The 19651-nt window shown below is 36.8% G+C and overlaps 1 protein-coding gene across 2 annotated transcripts in view; it reads left to right on the top strand.

Annotated features, from left to right (window-relative positions):
* The window catches only part of LOC145287598 (WD repeat-containing protein 25-like), a 137477-nt gene that overhangs the window by 62719 nt on the left and 55107 nt on the right, over positions 1 to 19651 (top strand). For both annotated transcript variants that reach the window (XM_080135460.1, XM_080135494.1), the window contains 3 exons: positions 12481 to 12670; positions 15040 to 15148; positions 19419 to 19450. In XM_080135460.1, coding sequence (XP_079991586.1) covers positions 12481 to 12670; positions 15040 to 15148; positions 19419 to 19450 — 331 coding nt within the window. The remainder of the gene's footprint in view (positions 1 to 12480; positions 12671 to 15039; positions 15149 to 19418; positions 19451 to 19651) is intronic.

Genomic DNA, 19651 nt, shown 5'->3' with positions numbered 1-19651 from the left:
TTGTGATCCACAGTATCAGTGGCAAAAAGAACAGACATTTCCAGCAAATCTACATCTCCACCTAGAACATTAGGTTCCACACAATCTGCCGCATTTTTTCAATATTTTTTTTCAAATCTTATCACTTCTGTATATGAAGCATACCCACAATCAACTTTGAACGATATAGATGATGAACTTGAACAGCAAGTCCCACTTGTAGCGGTGCAATGGCAGCTTGTGGGCGAACTGCCTGAATTATGGCATGACCAACTTCAGCAACCTTGTCTTTCTCAGCAAACAATACTTCCAGTGCTATTCACAGATCAGTTGGAATGAATGAAAACGCCGAATCAAGCTTCAAATCCTCACTACTTAGATACTGATTCTTCATCGTGGAAACCTCAGACGATATCACTTTTGATTAATCTGGCAGCAGTTTCAATAATAGCACATTTTTGGGATTCTTCATCATCTTCCTGACACTTTCTTTTGTAATATGGTCTCAGAATCTGTGATGTTTGTTCTCTCATAGTGACAATATCGCCCAAGCCTTCTCCTTCAGAAAATATGATTGAATCCTTAAAACGCTTTTTAAGATGCTTTTTCAAACTGTAATTGTCATAGGGTTCAGAATCAGGATTGGAAGGCTCAGTTCTTTTCAGTTCAATGTAAGTACACATTTTCTGAAATGCTTCATACTCATCTTCATCTTTAGGACGGCCTGGCTTTCTGCACTTGGTACCAGGGGCATACTGGAACTCAAAAGGTACAGATTTGAGGTTCCTGAAATTTCTACTACATGAATGATGCTAAAGGTCACCTGCTGCATGTAAATATCGTAAATATTATGCAATTCGGCCCTTTAAAAACATTTTTCCATGAGTCTCCAATCATCTGAATGGGATTCACAAACCTCCAAAATTGTTTCCACAAATTTGTCTGTGTATACCCAGCTAAAGTTTCCCTTGTCCAGATCAATTGTACATTGACAGAATATGCAGTCCTTTGCACTATCAAAAGCTCCACTTGAGCGTCTTGTGGTTCTCTTTCCTTTGTTTTATTTTTATTTTTGAAACATGGAGCTTCCTCTAGACGAGAGTCATCCATTTCAATTGATGCAAGATGCTGAAGTACTACTTTCGTTTGCAGCATGGCTTTTAATGTTTTTAACATTAATGTATTGTTGACGACAGCTTTTATGCACTTTCATACCAGCTTCAACTACAAGATGGTCTTTCTGATTTACACCGGCATCATTTATTCCTTTTGTCCTCTTGCACTGAAATGCAACCCAGTTATCACTGGAATCCTCAATCTCCTCCTTGCAGATTGGACAAAAGTTTGACTGACTGTGCTTGTACTCATTGTTGAATCATATCTGAAAGATGCGAATTAGTTATGCGGTTAGATCCAATCAAATATATATAAAATGCTACCTCTACCTCCAAAACATTGGCATATCATAGGCCAACATCATTTTTATGATCTTAATGTTCTTTGCCCCCCCCCCAAGGTAGGAATAGACACAAACATCATCTAATTTAACTTACTAATCCTACATACATCAAATCATACATCAGCTCAAGTCTGGGTAGATACCCACATTATTTGACCTGTTGGTCTTTTTAAATCTGTCTTCTCCTCTTCACTCAGCTCGTGATTTTTCCTTAAGGATCTTCCTTTCTTTATATCTATTGGAAAAATAGATGCTACATAATTGTTTTGCTTTATAATGATCCTATCTTCCGTTTGTCTAACACACAATCCCAGTTGCTTGGTTGTTTGGAGGTGTGTGTTAAGCAAAAAAAAAATGTTTTAGTAAGCAGGCTCGAACGCGTAACGAAAGAAAGTGGAAATGTGTGCAAGGTTGTTGGTTGAGCAAAAACAAAAAAATAAAAATTGCGAGCGCAAAAAAAAGTGGTAGTAAAAAGTACATTAATACCTACCAGGATCAGTTAAAACCTTTTTGTTACAATTGGTATTTTCCATATATTAACCTTACTATAGCAATGACCATTCTTCTTCACTGATATTTGGGTGGCACCCTAAGGTCTCAGTTTTTTTTTGTACCCAAGTAGTGGAAGTTTGGTTAGTCCATTCCCTCCTAAGTCTTTCCATCCTCCTTGATCTTTCAACTATTTGGTGTGGTTTCAGTTGATGCTAGCTCTACATGTTTTTGGAGGGGGGAAAAGTCAATATACAATTTTACGGTTTCGTTTTTTTTTACTCGCATCGTTTTGTTTTAATTCTGTTGCATGTTCAATATGTCTGGTTAGCGTTTGTCACTCATGTAGATTAAACTGCACATTTTAAGGTTTTTCTTAAGATTCCAGCTGTTTTCAGTATTACTGACCGTTGCATAGTCTCAGTCTTCCCTTCAATTCTGATTTTTCCAGATCTTTTTTTTTCAAATTCTTAGAACCTTTTCTTAGTTCCCCAACAATTATTTGTGTGATTTTCTTCAAGTGCCGTATTCCTTTCAGTTCTCTGGCAAATTCCACGTATTATTTCGTTCTTTCTGTCTTTTTGATTTGTCCTCTGCTGGAACGGCAAAATCCACAATTTGGCAGTTGCTATCATTCTTGTAAATTATTATGACGTCCAGTTTTCTGGCTTGAATGAGTTTGCCTATTTGTATCTCCATGTGCTAAAGGATTTTGTGGTTTTCGTTTTCCTGTACCGTCTCCGGTTTGAACCATTTGTCAGCATGTTTGAGGCGAAATCGTCTGCAGAGCTCCCATTGTACTGCCTTCCCCATGTAGTCGTGCCAACCCCTTTATTCCTTTTGCGCTGGTTTACTGCATTCACTTATTATGTTGTTCATTGTTTCAACTTTTTGTCCACAGAGTCTACATTTACTGTTTTTTATGTTCTATTTATTTTAGCTTTAATATGATTTGTTCTAATCCCACTGTACAGATGTCAGTAGAGACTCTGTTTCTGTGTTCTTGTGTCCTTTTTAGCCACATCCAGTTGTTTTCATGATTCTTTGTTATTCTGATGAATCGCCTATGTAGTTCTTTCTTTTTCCACTTTTCATGTCTTTTTCTTTCCGGTTTCATCGTTTCATGTATTGTTTTTAACGCTGCCTCTCGTTGCGGTGATCAATCTTTCTGTGTTCTGACAAACGTTTTTTTTGTATCTTCTACATAGTCTTTTACGTTTATCAATCCCCTTTCTCCTTCGTTCCTTTTCACATAGAGTTGGCCAGTATCGTCTTTTGTGTGTAATGCATTGTGCATTGTTATTACTTTCCTTGTCTTCTGATTAAAGTGCCTAAGTTCTTCTTTAGTCAATCATATGAACAGTTCAGAGTACCTTATTAGCTGTACTGGCCAGGTGTTTATTCCTTTAATTAAATTTTTACTGTATAGCTTTGTTTCTAACAATTTCTCTGTTCTTCTCAGGTACTCTTTTCCGATCTTTTCTTTCATTTCTGTAGATTTTATGTTATCAGCTTCCAGAATGCCAAGATATTTGTAAATCTCATGTTCTCGAAGCACCCTCATCTTCTCTTGCTTGGAGAGTTTCATTCCTTCTAATGTTTTTAGTTTACTCTTTTTCCATCTACAGTAGTGCATACGTTTCCATTCCACATCCCATCTTAATGTTCTGGCTTAATATTTTGGTTGTGTTTATCAGCATCTCCAGTTTCTTTTTTTTTTTCTTTTTTTTCTTTTTTTTTACATGGATGTCACCACTTATCAAGGCCCGGAGGCCACTCAGGGATAAGGGTTATTGTGTTTATAGTAATCAATGAGATAGTATTGTAGTAATCATTAGTATTGGAGATTTGATAGAGTGTCTTACTTAAGAGGGCGGTTTGTCAGGAATTTGTTTATGTTGGACTTGAAAACATTCAATTTGTAGTCAGGTGGAAAACAGGCAAACGGAAGAGAGTTCCACAGTCGTGCACTTCTGAGAAAGAAGCTTTGCTCATGGAATCTACGTTTGGATTTAGGCACAGATAAAGAGTGGGGAAAATTATTGACAGTAGTTTCAGCCAGACGGGTGTTTCTCATGAAAGATTGGCGAGGGGGGGACGAGAGATTGGAGAGACGAGCACTTGCCATGAAAATAACGATAAAACAAAGACAGGCTCGCAACGTCTCTTCTTTGGGAGAGAAGCTGCAGGGAAGAGAAAAGGGCATCCCCCACTAAGCTACGATTTTGTACTCTGTCAAGGCAGGATAGGCTGTTTTTAGCAGCTCCTGCCCAGATGTGGCAGCAGTACTCCATCCTTGGACGTCCTTGGCAACAGACCTGATGTACGTGTTCCATTTCAGATCAGGAGTAAAGGTCAAACCCAGAAGCTTGTCAAAACATGGAGCATCACCAAGACGAGAGCCACCCATTTCAATTGATGCCAGATGGGGATCAGAGCGTTGAACATATAAAGATAGAAGCTTGGTTGTGGATGCATTAAAAGTAACCAGTCACCTCTTCCCCACTGTACCACGCGCTCAAGATCAGAAGAGAGGGAATTAGAGAGAACCTTGTCATTTACGACCTTTCATGTGTTGCTATAGATGGTAGTGTCATCAGCATAGATGAATGTTTTAGTAGATCATTGATGTAGATCAGGAAGAGAGTTGGTCCCAGGATAGACCCCCGAGGGACTCCAGCATTAATAATTTTCAAACAGCTTCATCTCATCCATATACATGATGTGTTTTTTTTTGTTCTGTGTCTACAAACTTGTATCCGGCATTACATTTTCTAAGTATGTAGTTGAGTGGCATCATGGCTATGACGAACAGTATTGGTGATAGTAAGTCTCCTTAGAATATACCTCTTTGTATTCTCATCTCAGCTGTTATTTTCGTTTGTCGTTCTAGTCGGGAGGCCATCTTCCTTTTAGTATCATTGATCTATTCTGCATCCTTTTGATATTTCACTTATTTCTCCCAAATACTTTTTTTCAGAATGCATTAGATTGGTCAGCGACAAGTATAGCGTGATTCCCTTTCAATTCCTTCTAATTGTTCTACTTGTTTCGGGTTGTTCTTGAACAGTTTGTTTCGCCGATAAATGTTGTCAGCGTCATGTTTTACTTTGACACTTCTTTTTGCTGTTTTTCACACCAATTTTGCTAATTGGAATGTAAAGGGCCACGATTTGGGATTGTGTGTAACAAAGGACAGTGGGGATTTGAGCAGCGAGATGCTTGTTTAAATCATATTTAAACTTCTAGATGGTAGTACAATGAGGGAAGTAAGAAAAAGTAGCCGTTCGAGTGAAGACAACTGTTAGAGGAGAAAGCTTTCTGACATCAAAATATTCTAACAGTGAAGGGGGGATTTTGTTGCTTGTTGGGTTAGTTCGGCGTATGTGCGTCGAGGGAGCACAAATGTTATGAGTTCATCAAGGCATATTCCATTAAAATACTAAAACAGGCACAGGATTGCAACATTGTGGCGATGGGACAGGGATTGGAGCTTGGTTAATAGTGCGGAGCCTATTAGATCTTAGACTCTTTTTAGACCTTGTCTACGAGGAGGAGATTAATGGTAGCTGCACGGGCACATCTGTAGTGATAATACTCCATGCATTGCGAATTGTTTCTTTGTAAAGATATAGGATACTCTCCAGTGTGAATAATTCTCTATCAGGGGATAGGGAGCCCACCTTCTTTGCAGCAGCCTTGGCAATGTCCTCAATGTATTTGCACCAATTCATGTTTCTTAGATAGAGTGTTATTTTTCATGACATCAGTGGTTGAGATGATTATGTGTAGTTGTTAAAGAAAAGAAGTTTAGTCTTAGTAGCATTAAATGTTAATATCCACTTATACGCTGTTTCAGTTCTTTGATTGCACATTTGAAACATTTTCGGTCTATGTCAAGCTGGGTTGTATATATAAATGAGGCGTCAATAACATAACAAAGCTAACGAATTAGTCTTTCACGGACTTCAGGGTTTGCTATTTCCGACAGCTGGTACTTTACTTAAACTCCAAGTTGTTTTATGTGCCCATTTAAACGTTATCATCACTAGGGCTTTTTTTTTCTGTATTTTCCCTGTTTTTATAATCCGAATAGCTTCGACACAATATTATCAACAACTTTAATAACTTTATTGCACTGATCGAGATTATTTACTATTAAAAATGTTAAGACTTTATTCGTTTTGGTTGTAACAAACACGAGGTCTTACATTCAAATATTTTTAGTTTGTTATTTAAAAGATGGAAAGTGTAATATTTCTGCAGGTTAGAATACGTATGCGTTCGTATGTTTGTGTGTTGAGAGAGGGAGAGATGAGAGAGTGTGAAAGGGGTGTCCTATCCGTTTCCTGAATCTTATGGCTTAAGAGATACAACTTATTTCACTGTTGCACACACAATTAAACTAAGTTTCCCTGTAAATAGTTTTATCTTTTAGACACGGCAAAAACAAAAATAGACAAGAAAATGGAGAGACGGTAGAAAACAACAACAGCAAAATAACACCTTAACAAAAGCAAAACCTCTATTTGTTTTCTCGTTTAGAAATTTACATCTGAATAAAAACAAAAATAATTTTTTTCATTTTGCCAACTGCGTAAAACATGCTCGCAAATTAACAAAACCATTATGAGGTATACTGATATACAGGCATGTAAGATGTTAATCAGCTTAGAATATTTTTCACTCCCAAAACTAAAATCTATTTTCCCTCAGATTTTACTATAGTACTACGTGTTTGGTTACTTTAACGACTCTGGGTTATGAGCAATATTTCTCTCCTAGAACTACCCTATCTGCGAACACAATACGGTGGAGCTGCTTCCTAGCTGAATATAACATGGTCGTTTTCAAGTCTAATGTAAATAAGTTCTTGAGCCGCCCCTTTATATAATTATACCCTAAAAAGTTCCACTGCTCATCACAGTGCTATCTCACTATCTATCTAACGCTCATTAACCCTTACACTACTGTGGACTCCAGAGCTTGAGAAGCAGTGAGTTCTAGGATACTCTCAAATTTGAAAGATGAAGAGTATTATGAGAGAATCGAACATGATGAATCGAATAAACAACAATGATTACTCATAAGGACGGTTTATGACTAATATTTGTTGTCAGTGAATTTATGAACCACTAGTTGTAGCTTGCAGGGAAGCCGTCTCCTAGTAACGTGTTCCAGATATGGGAAACCCCGTTCATTGTGTGATGTTAGGCAAACGAAGAAAGAAAAGAAATTTCTTTTCAGTTGTAATATGAAGACGAGTTCTTATGTGAACGTCTTACAAGAACCAACCAGAGAGTGGGATTTGGTTGTGCATCTTCGATGGAAATTACTATAAAGCATAGTAGACTAACAACGTCTCTTTAATAAGCAACGAACTGTAAATAAAAGAAGACATTATCTCCCACTAGATTGTGAAGTTGATTTGGTACTCTCTTAAGGTGAGAGAGAGTATTCTGAGCGGCAACTTCACAGAGGTGACAGCAGTATGTATCGGGTTCTTATACAAGTAAAGGATACCATCAGTAATCAGGTATTTTCTGGAGTTGTAGAATGATTCTTAGCAACAGGTTATATATAATCTTCAATTTTAGAGGGAAAGTAACGAGGAAGATGTGGAATACTTGTTTCAGTGCAGATTCATAAGAAAAGTTATCTATAATAATTGGGTGAAGTGGAAATACATATTAAATTCTTGGGAAAAAGCATACTGCAATAGGTAGAACTGCGTGCAAAATTTGAGCATAATGAACTGAAGTTATGAATTTTGTTGAATTTAGCTCCTACAATCATTGGGGTTTTGCATCATTAAAATTTGCATTAAATTTACATCATTAAAATTTACATTAAATTTACATCATTAAAATTTACATTAAATTTACATCATTAAAATTTCTATTAAATTTACATCATTAAAATTTACATTAAATTTACATCATTAAAATTTATATTAAATTTACATCATTAAAATTTGCTCAAATTTCAAATATGTTGTGTAGATTTAACATTTGGTGTAAATCACATTTCAACGTTCAGCAAGAAAAAACATTGAAAAGTCTTATTCTCAAATTGTATTAACAATTCTCCTTAACACGATTCTTGTCAATAAAATAATCTGGCACGAACAACGTGAACTCAGTATTTTCTCTGTTTCTCTTGTCACGTCAATTTACCGTCTCTCACTGGGATCAAAGTTTCTACTCTTTTCTTTTTTTTTAATCTCAACGAGAATTCATCTATACAAAACAATGCCTATTTCCAGTTCACGGTGTTTGCCGCTTGTGTCAGTTCTAATTGTCCATTGCTATCTTGGCCGCTGTGGACCGTCGTGCATGGTCTGCGTTCATCCGGGACACTGTGTGTTCTACAGGAGGGGCCCGCTCAACCCATCCTAGAGAATGCCGCCTCAAGTTAATGAACGGCACATGGAGCGATCCTCACTCTTTTACCCCACGGATGCGCATTATGACTGCTACAATTACAAGGGTTTCTTCCCCAGTTGATTATTTATTTATCAAAAATCATTTCGACGAGATGTTGCATCCCTCTGCCTGTTCTACAAATACTTTAATGGTGAATGCTCTGACGAACTGCAAACACTTGTATCTCCCCGACGTAACTACCCCCGACAAACCCGACAAGCTACTAAGTCTCATCCCTTTACAGTGGAGATCCCTAGGTGCAAGAAAGCCTTTTACTCCAATAGTTTCTTCCCCAGAACTGCGGGTCTTTGGAACTCCCTTCCGGGATTCTGCTTTCCCAACTGCACTGATATGCAGAAGTTCAAGTGTAATGTTAACAAACATCTTTCTACTCATCTCCCTTCATAATGACCCCGCTAATTAAGTCCCTAATAGTAGGCCCCTGCTTCAAAGTGGCACTGTGCCTTGTTTGGGGTGAAAATTGAATAAAAAAATAAATAAATAAAATAAAACTGCACGCCTGTGGAACTCTGTTCCGTCTGCTTGCTTCCCACCTGACTACAACCTGGATGTCTTCAAGTCCAACGTAAGCAAATTCCTGATGAACCTCCCCCTAAGTAGACACTTTATGAAATCTCCACACTAACGTACTGTACTTACAATAACCCTTATCCCTGAGTGGCTTCCGGACCTTGATAAGTGGTGACCACCTTGTAAAAAAAAACAAAAAAAAAACGAAATCATAGATTTATACAATTTCGACGCAACCGTTGTATTGTTGTATACTCCGAAGACCAAGTCATATTGTTAGCTGAAACCAAATCACGGTACACTTCTCATCTTAATTATAATTATTCAAATAATTTATTCAACACGTGTATATTTTTCTGTGGAGGGATCAGCGCTTATTATGGCCGAAGACAGCTCAAAAATAAGGGCTAATGAGTATCAGTTGGCCGGTGAGACAACACAGTTATTACCGGTAATCGTGGAACGTGGTTAGTGTTGGTTTATTTACGAAGACGGCTAAACAAGAAACTTGTTTACGTTAGACTTGAAAACAACCATGTTGTAGTCAGCTTGGAAGCAGCCACATCGTATTGTGTTTTATTGACGGACGTCCAGCATAGTTCAAAAAATTTTCCAAATCATTTATAGTTTTTTTTATTATTTCTTGATTTAATAAATTTCGTCAATAGAAATGACGATCGAATTTTTCTTTTTAAAATGGTCATTTACTTCTACAGTACTGCTAACCATAATTCATTTTTATTATTTACTATTAGCATCTTAATAATAATTAACATGGCTGCTCTAATAAAAAAATAAAACTAACTTTTAAAACTTTAAAATAATTTAATTAAAAAATCTATTAAATTTCTTAAATATAAGTATATAGCATAAAAAACTATAAAAACGTGAATGATTTATTAATTCGATCGCAACTTGATCGTTCAAATCCACCCGTAAAATATATTTTTACTAATAGTTGTACTAGTAGATGTAAACAGAAATATTTGACATTAATTCAAGAAAATCATTCTGTTATAATTACGAATAGTTCAAATAACTGTCTAAAAATCTAATAATAATCTAGTTATCTATATAAATAAAACAGTAGATGTATGTGTGTCTGTCTGTGGGGAAATATTTAACATATAAACTCTTAACCTACTGGTCACATAACACCGAAATTAACAGAAAATAGTAATCATACACCCACAAGTAAAATCTTTGTTTGGATGGACGAATAACGTACAGAAATATGTCAGCAACTTGAATTGCAAAATATTCATATCAACTTGCCAACACTTTTTCTTTTGCACATGCGTAAACTAATCATAGCCAAAAGTGGTTTAATTTTATAACTTCTTACCTATCTATCGAGTTAGCTCAAACAGTAGTGATACTGGTGGAGAGTTAATTTTTTTTTGTTTTGATTCTAGCTGATGGTACCCAAGTCATTTTTTTTACTTTTGAAATCAGTATTATATATTAGGTGCAATATAATATTCAATAGAAAATTGACTCTGTAATAATAAATACGAAATATGCATGAATTAAAATATATTAAGCGTATTTTGCGACCGGCAAGATCAGGCGCTCCTCTGTTTTAAATAAGGTTGGTTGTTTTTGTTTTACGGCATATCAACCCTTTTCAGGTTATTTAATGTCAAATCCAGTGATTCGGAAGAAATTTTTTTTTAGTAGAATATACTTGTTTTTTTTTTTAAGTTGGTTTCTATTCAACCCATAGTTGGAACCCTAAGAGGTACTACAACTCTGGGTCAGAGTGGACCTGGGAGCAATGGCAATTAAGGGGTGTCTCCACACTCCCCAAAGCTCGCAAACTGGGGCTTCGCCATCGGTTATAGTTTAAGGTCATATACAGGGCATATTAAATGAGTAGCGACAACGAAGCTATAGATGCACGATAGTAAGCATAGCTTTAATAATATGAAGCTGAGATCCAGTAAATGTAATTGCTATATCAAGAATAGCATTTATTGAATAGAATGCGAGTGGACAGTATAGATAGTCAGTAGGCAATGAGTAAATAACAAACTAAAAAGAACATGAAAAATTAACTGTTATTCTATTAATTCGATATTTCGTTTCAGTTATGAAACTTTTCCAATTTTATCAATTTTTTCATTTGCTTATTACCGTATCTATTATTATAGAAAAAACGACTATGTCGTACTTTTCACATTGAACAGGAAGAAGTCATGCTTTTTTAATGTCTCCTTCTCTCTCAATTCCAGATCCCAAATCTTCGTATACAATACTGTTAAAGAATAGCCGCTCGTTCTTGTAAGTGAGTAAATAAGAGATATGATAGTCGAGGATTCGAACTTGCGAAGCTAGATTTGGAATTGAGAATTCCGATCATAAGTTAAAATAAATACAGAATACATTATGTTATTGAAATACAGAATGTTATTGAAAATGGAATATAGAATTACCATTGTTTTGGTTCATATAAATAATTAGATATATGTTCATAGAGAAAGGAATGTAATGACATGAAATCAAAACAAGGAATCTAGATCAGAACAATAGAAAATATTAAACATATTTGTAAAGTAGGTTAGAGAAATCGGGTTGAACATGTGAGTAACAATGCATGCTTAAACACGGAGGCATGTCATGCCATGTGTCTGATATGCACGTGTTGGTCATGCAATGACGTCATGGGTCTCAATATAGAGAGCTTTGGTCAGTCAGTAGGTAACTCAGTCAGTCAGAGAGGAGACAAGTGAGAAGAGTGAGTCAGAGACAGACTGACATCGAACCCTGGGAAGCGAAGGAAAGAAGAAAGAATCATGTAAAGACTTGAATTCCTTGATGCAAAGCCATTGACCGGTCGCAATGGAATAAACGACATCACCATCTTTTTGTATCTGCGTCTTCGTGTTATGTATTCAACAGAAAAGGTATTGTCAATTTATATACAATAAGAACTTTGTGAAAATCATTATCTCAAAAATAGGTAAAGAAGTATATGTGTCAATGGTATAGAAACACTCCCATTCACAGAACTGTCAAACAGTATAAATGTCAAACGCACTATCTCTCGGTCTATCTATCTATATATATCAAATCTCCTCTCATAGTGTATTACATGTCGTCGGCTCTCCTGTATTAACATGTACCCTCTTTCTTTATATATACGCGATATATCTGCACACAACATGAATCTTTAAGACACTCTCTCTAACACGAACAACATATATATAAGTCGTCATCTTACTAATACGAAAATAACAACGAATAATACATATGTCATCCTGTCTAATAAAATAACACCCCTATGTAACAATACTTGCAAAAAGAAACTTAATCCATACATGCAGGGTGCCTCAAAATTGTTCATTTACTTTTATTCTAATTTATATTTCAAAATCGATGCTTAACCTTGAGACACCCTGCATCTGTCGCATACATCGGCCAGTATATAAAAAAAGCAAAAACTCCGTTGGAATCAATTTTCATGTTAAATACACATGGAAATGATTAATTGAAGAATTCTGAAAATCTATTGATGCTTTAACAAAAAAAAAAAAAATTCATGTTCATGTGTTCATTGCGAATGAGGTAACGCTAATTCTCCATCCTGTTTTCAAGATGCTTCCGGTGACGTCAAAGTGTGGCACTACACTTCCGCTACCTGCTTGCATACAATCTCCGAAGAACGTCAGACGATGACGGTGACCCTTAACCCCGACAAAACCAAATTCTTAACCGCTGGTTCAGACGCACTTATTAATGTGTACGACTTGGAAAGTAAGACGAAAATAAATACGTGTTCAGCAAGGTAAGAGTTTACTCAATTCCAATTCATTTTAAGGAGAGGTTATGAGGTAGGATGCCCCGATGTTGATATATGATGGGTTGTTGGTTCGTTTCTCGTCGGATATTCGGCTGTTTATCTATCTCTCTTTCTTTCTTTCTTTCTCTCTCTCTCCCTCCCGCCCTCTCTGGAACTTTCATTCTTGTTGCTTACGTTCATCAAATAATACAAGCGATGATATATCTAATTTAAGTACGAAGGGCGTTCCAAAAGTAATGCCTCCTATTTTTATTCCGTCCGAATGGATCAGAGAGGATTGCCAATTGCGTTGTTATGATCTACGCAATCATGACCTGAACGTTTCCTCTCTCTATTGAAGATATTTACGATGTGATACTTTAAAAAACAACCCCTGTCATGGACGTGCGTCAGAAGCAGAGATGCGTCATTGAATTCCTGGCAAAAGTGAATCGAGAATAGTGGTGACTATGTAGAAAAATATATTCTGGAACACAAACGGTCGCTCGTCTTAATGGAATAACGCCCGTCTTCGTAGCTCTTCAACTTTTGAGTTAAAAATAGGTGGCTGTATTTTTGGAACAACCCTCAGTTTTCATCTTCTATTGAATTTCTTGCAAGCCAATGCGTCCACATATCCGTCACAATATTTCAGCTCACATCTCACGGTCCTCAATATATCCAAGGAGTACTGCATCTAAGTTCCGAATCTTTTAATCTGATCCTCATGATGCAGGTGACTTTCTTTTAATATTCCCATGTTTTCTAACAGCACATGGTCTTCAACTCTCAAACTCACTAACGTTCACAGAAAAAAAACCCTGCCCGTTCCTTTTACCGATAGTAAATACTTCAAATTATTCTGAAATGAAAATATGCCAACGGATTAGCATATTACCCTGGCGTAACGGATAAAGCACTAAGTATAATGAGTTCTAAATAAATGACACTCTTCTGTAGGTTGAAGGTTCAATCTTAAGTAAGAGCGATACTAAGGATAAAATTGCGAATTACTTAAGACTTTTACCCGGTCATGGCTGACGGACCATTTGTGGATTAAATAAAAGGTTCCGTTCAAAATTCCGTACATATTTTCGAGTTAGTGAGAGAAGCGGATACAAGACACACCGCCTATAATGTTGTAAGGAACTTTGAGAATCGCCAAATGCGAAATCTTAAACCGAACCCTGCCGACATGTTAACTAAATAATTAGCTAAGAGTTTGTCTCATGAGTCAATTGTCTCTAAAAATAAAATTTTTATAAACTCTCAGCGAACGTCTACTTGTGTCTTTCCTGCATGAAAAAAAACTTTAAATAAATATAGCAGCCACTAAACAAAAATGTAACGATGCAACGATAATAAAAAAGCAACTATAAAAGAAGTGTTACATATTAAGGCCATACGCCAGTAACGGCTAAGTCAGCTAGTATGAATTTTTACAAGGTCACATTTAGTGCGTGTAACGACGATCTTCATCTGAAAACAGAATTATTTCTGGAGACGGGCGACATCAACTTGAGGCATAGGCAGAAGTTAAACGCGGTTGACAAAACAGACTCAAACAATAATGAACGACATCACCTTTCTCTCCGGGAAGCCATGCGAATGCGACATGTCAATGATGTAGAGAAAGGATAATCCCAGCGAATATTACCGATGTATCTGCTCATCTGCGTCACTCATTTCTAAAGTTGGAAAGTTAAGAAGTAAACAATTAGTAAAGATAACATTAGTCTCTTTTCTCTCTCCCCCTTAAGTACATTCCCCCCCTAAGTACATTCTCTCCAAATAAAACCTTGAGGAGAATTCAGCGAAGATCGCCTCGTGTTCTCTTTCGTGGAAAGAGTTTTATTCCTTAATATATGTTCGTCCATCGTTGTCGATGAAGACCACGAACATCACTGATGATGCTATGATTTGCGTGTGATTTATTTTTGTGTCAAAAGTTGTGCAATCCCCTACCAGACATCTCCTCAGTTGGCACTGTTTTATTCCAGTAGCAAGTAGAAATTTAGGACGACTCGAAACAATGCCGAGATAAACGAAGAGCATACACAGTCCCTTCTGGTACTAGCCAAGCTCATCGTTGCTTAACTTTGGTGATCTGACGATCGTAAAACAGAGGAGACAATCTCGGCCACTCATGAAATGGCGACGACGAAAAGCAGCAACGATAGAGAGAATATAAACGCAAGCACGCGTGTATGCATAAAAGAGATTTATTTGACTTACTGATTACTCATTAACAAAACCGTTTCAGAAGTGAGAATAAAAGGGACGCACGTATAAAGAGATGTTGCTTAACGAAAATATAACATTACAATATGATGGGTAATTTGTTTCAGTTCAAAGTTTTTCTTTTTGGTTTTCAGTGATTCAAGAGATTTAATGGATGGCCATCGATTCCGAATATTTGCGACTCAATATCATCCTTATTCCCAGAACGTGTTCTTGTCTGGAGGCTGGGACGATACAGTACAGGTAACCATTATTTTCTTCCTCATAACTATATTATCCTGTGACCCTATGTGGTCTACGTGGTCATGATACAATAAAACAAGATGAGTACTTGGTGTAAATCAGTTGAGCTCTGTGTATGTCTGTGGGTGCGATACCGTCACATAACATAGAAAAGGGGAACCATAAACGTTGTTCCTCGCGAGTTGTCAGGTAGCGTCGGTTCCCAGCGATTTACTTCTCTGTCCGATCTACTCTCTTCCGGCTTTGACTCCAATCTCTCCGATCTCTCTTGAGAAACCCCCGGGCCGACAGCTGTCATTCACTGTTCTCAACTGAAGATGGCCCACAAACTATCCCTAATTGTCGCAACTATAGACTGTCTGTAAACTTTATATTGTTATAAAACTGTCGCAAAACTCACCTCCATCCTAAAACTACCCTTTGAACTAAGTGTAAATATTCTGACATCTATGTCCGTTTCTTTGTCCCCCACATCTAGACTAATCATCCGATTTCAGAAAGCCTTTTTTTGTGCCTTCGTGAATCACTTCCTCGTCATTATCTTTCTACTAAGTTTACTTCCTATAACTTTGTTCAACCAATCAACTTATTTCTTATTTCTGTTATAGTTTTTCCTCTTTGCTTTGAATTTCTAACAGCTTGGAAGTGGCGGAGGTCAATAGTATTGCAATCTTAAGGTGATAAAAAAGTGAGGTAGTGAATAGGAATGATAACCTTGATAGTAACGAAATGTAGGTCTATAGTGTAGGTAGACATCGCGTTTGGAATGTGGATGTGACTGTTTTGATAATTTCAAGGTTGGGACAAATATTGAAAGTATAAGTATTTTATTGTTTTTATTTTGGAGTATATCAATTTTTGAAAGAGCTCGTACGGCACCGATCGAGAGAAAATCGGGCAAAAAGATAGAGCAAAACATGAGGACGAAGTAAACGGACGTTTCGTTTATTATAACCTCCAGCAAGAGATGGGGGATTTATTGTGTATGCGAAGGTTAGAGTATTAAAGGTATGTCTGCATTTTGCTACAGTACAATATAAGCATTTATAGCACCTGGTTTCACCGCATATTCACGTTCTGTTGTTTTGAACATCATTGAACATCATAGGAAGTAGACGACCCCGCCCAATTACGTTCTACTATTTATTTGATTTAATTTCGCCTTCGCCTATTTTTCGATAAAAAATATTTTTTTAAAATGTAAATAAGAACATTTGTTTTAAATTTCCATATCGTGTTTAGCGAACTAAAAGACAGACCTTACTGTATTGTGAAAAGAAGAGGACACGACACATGATTAACTGTTTCCCTCACATGGAGCAATGTTTGGAGCTTATCCTTCACACAGGATAAACACATTAACGCATTTTGAAATGAAGAGCATATAGGAGCAAGACTCTATTCTCCTTAGTGGAAGCAATAGTTGAAGCTTATCGCGAGCAAAGAGTGTATACCTTACCTTATTAAGAAATGGCGAAGATATTTTGATACTATAAACATCTGCAGCCCCAAGTGTTAGAAAAAAAGAGGAAAAACTATAACAAAAAGGGGAAATAAGTTGATCAGTAGAACAAATGTATAGAAAATGAGAAAAAAAACAATAGGGAGAAAGTTGTGCAGCAAGACACAAAAAGGCTCATGCAATAGGATTATTAATCAAGGTGTAATAGAAACTGGGACAAAGAAATGAACATGAAGTTCAATATATTTAGAGTTTGTTTGCGGAGAGTTTCAGCGTGGAGTGAGTTTTGCAACATTTTTTACGCCAGTTAGAAAGCAGTCTTGAGTTTGCAACAGTTAACGACGGTTTCCAGCTTGCAGTAATTGAAGGCAGGTTGTGGATAGGAACAGAGAAGAGCATGAATTGGTCAAGTGACTGACGAACATAGGCTCGACAAACAATTAAGATGTGGACGTTAGTGTTTAGAGAGTTGTTTTCCGCGGTAGTGTCATTCACGCACTCAGAGCCCAACTAATGTGTTTCCTATGTTTTCTCTTGTGTATTTTAATACCTGTGTGCCACCAAGAGAAAAGAACATCTCCTACGAGGCTACGAAGTCCATTTTGAACTCTATCAAGGCAGGACAAGTCCTTTCTAGCAGCTCTTGCCCAGATGTTGCAACAGTACTCTATCCTTGGACGTACCTGGCTCTTATATAGATAGAGAATTACATCAGCAGTGAGATATCTGCTGGATCGATAGAAGGATCCCCCATTTTTCCAGCGGCTTCGGCAACAGATTCGATGTACGAGTTCCATTTAAGATCAGGAGTAAAGGTCAAGCCCAGAAGCTTGTCAAAACTTGAGGCCCCCTCAAGACGAGAGCCATTCATTTCAATTGATGCCAGATGTGGATCAGAACGTTGATGATGTAAAGAGAGAAGCTTGGTTAGACGCATTAAAAGTAATCAGCCACTCCTTTCCCCATTGTACCACATGCTCAAGATCAGAGGAGAGAGTATCAGAAAGAACTTGGTTGTTTACGGTCTTAGATGTGCTACCATAGATAGTAGTGTCATCAGCATAAGTATCTACAAATGATGTAAGGATGTGATTTGGAAGATCATTAATGTAGATCAGAAAAAGAGTTGGACCCATGATGGACCCCTGAGGGACACCAGCATTAATACTGTGAGCTTCTGATTTCTGCCCATCAACTACTACTCTTATGAACCTATCAGAAAGAAATGATTTAATAATTGAGAAGACATTTCCAGCTATACCATAGCTAGAGATCTTGTGAAGTAAACCTTTATGCCATACCATATCAAAAGGTCTTACATATGTCAAGAGCAATTGCTCTAGAAAGGTTGCCTCCGTCGAGAGATTTGCTAATCCTATGAGATATAACTGTAAGCACATCTGCTGTAGATCTAGCAGAACGGAAACCATATTGTGTGTCACTAAGAAGGTTATTTTTCCTGAGATAGTTGATTACTTCTATATTTAACACAGATTCCAGCAACTTACTCATGACGCACAGGAGACTTATTGGCCTGTACTGAGAGGGGGATGAGCGATCACCTGAATTCTTAAATACAGGGCATACTGATGAGATTTTCCAGTGTGATGGGAAGCAATTCTCCTTAAGACAACGTTTAAACAGTTTTGTAAGTATGGGCGCTAGTTCTGGTTGAAGTTTTTGAGTACTATAATTGGAATACCGTCAGGGCCAGTTGCTTTACTGGAATCAAGGTTTTTGATAAGCTTGGCAACATCACGTACAGATATATGCATATCACATACCGTGTTTTCTGATACAGGTTAGACTCCCTTTCTTTCAATATCATTTTGTTTTAGACAGAAATCGGTCATCCTACCGGATACCAGACATTTACCCGCTATTACATACATTACAACCGAGAGATCTTTTAAAGATTCTAACTGTTTCTTTAATTGCAATTGTTTTGTATCTCTTTTGAACTTGATTCATCGGGTATATTTGCCAGATAATTTTTGAAATTCTTTTTCATAAGTCCGGTTACTCCTTTAATTACTGGAATGATGGAAAAATCTTCCTAAGATTCCGGTTTCGGTTCATGTCGTACATAAACTTTGATATTTCGTTATCTTTTTCTTCTCAGATCTGTTTAACCAAGTATCATTGGTGACATTAACTTCTACCAAAGTTGCTACTTTTCTTTCTTGTGCCCAATATGTCAGGTTTAATAGCACCGTTTTCAAGCTACACAGCTGTAATACTTGTATGGTCATGGTGGATGGTGTATGATTTATTTCAACTGTTCTTTTTGGTATATGCATAAATCCAACATTCAATGACATCAGCCTTCTCATGACAGTCTTTGGAGCCTTATTACTTCCGTGATGACTCATGATAAATTGAAAACGGGTGATTTTGTATGTGACGCCATCATTACAAGATTATCATTAAGGGCAACGAGTTCTCTTTATCCGTTTTTTTTTCAACTGAGCTATCCTTTCCTAGATGTATTCCCTTCACTATGGTTGAGCAACTCCACCTACCCCTCGCCTGTATAATAATCCTCCAAAATTTCAGAAGGAAGCTAACCGGTTCTACAAAGGTAACCTTAAACTATCTCAGACAAGGGCGTTAATCTCACAAAGATATTTTATACATACTGGCTTACAAGACTATATACACCACCTAGTATTTCCATATGATCATCCGTTTTGTACTAATCAGGTTCAACGTCGCTTAACTTCAGTGTGTTAACTTGATTTTACCTTTTAAGTCGTTTAAAATTACACAACTTTAAAATAACATGCCAATTTATATCTCTTTTTTCAGTATTGGGATGACAGGAAACGGCATGCGATCAGGTGAGTTTCAGTCCAAAACGATATAAGAACGATGTTATTAATTTTGGCAAATTTCATAAATTTTTTATGATTTGTTTTTACTGATTTGATCACGTGTTCAAATGCCTAGTTTGTTAACGACGAAGAAGCAAACGCATAAATTTGAAAAATTTTAATTAGGAAACCAGAGAACACAATTCAGGACATTTTTTTTTTAAATAT

The sequence above is a fragment of the Euprymna scolopes genome, chromosome 1 (genome assembly GCF_053919585.1).
Source record: "Euprymna scolopes isolate OS-2025 chromosome 1, ASM5391958v1, whole genome shotgun sequence".
Classification (NCBI taxonomy): domain Eukaryota; kingdom Metazoa; phylum Mollusca; class Cephalopoda; order Sepiida; family Sepiolidae; genus Euprymna; species Euprymna scolopes.
This window is presented reverse-complemented; position numbering and strand designations above follow the sequence as displayed.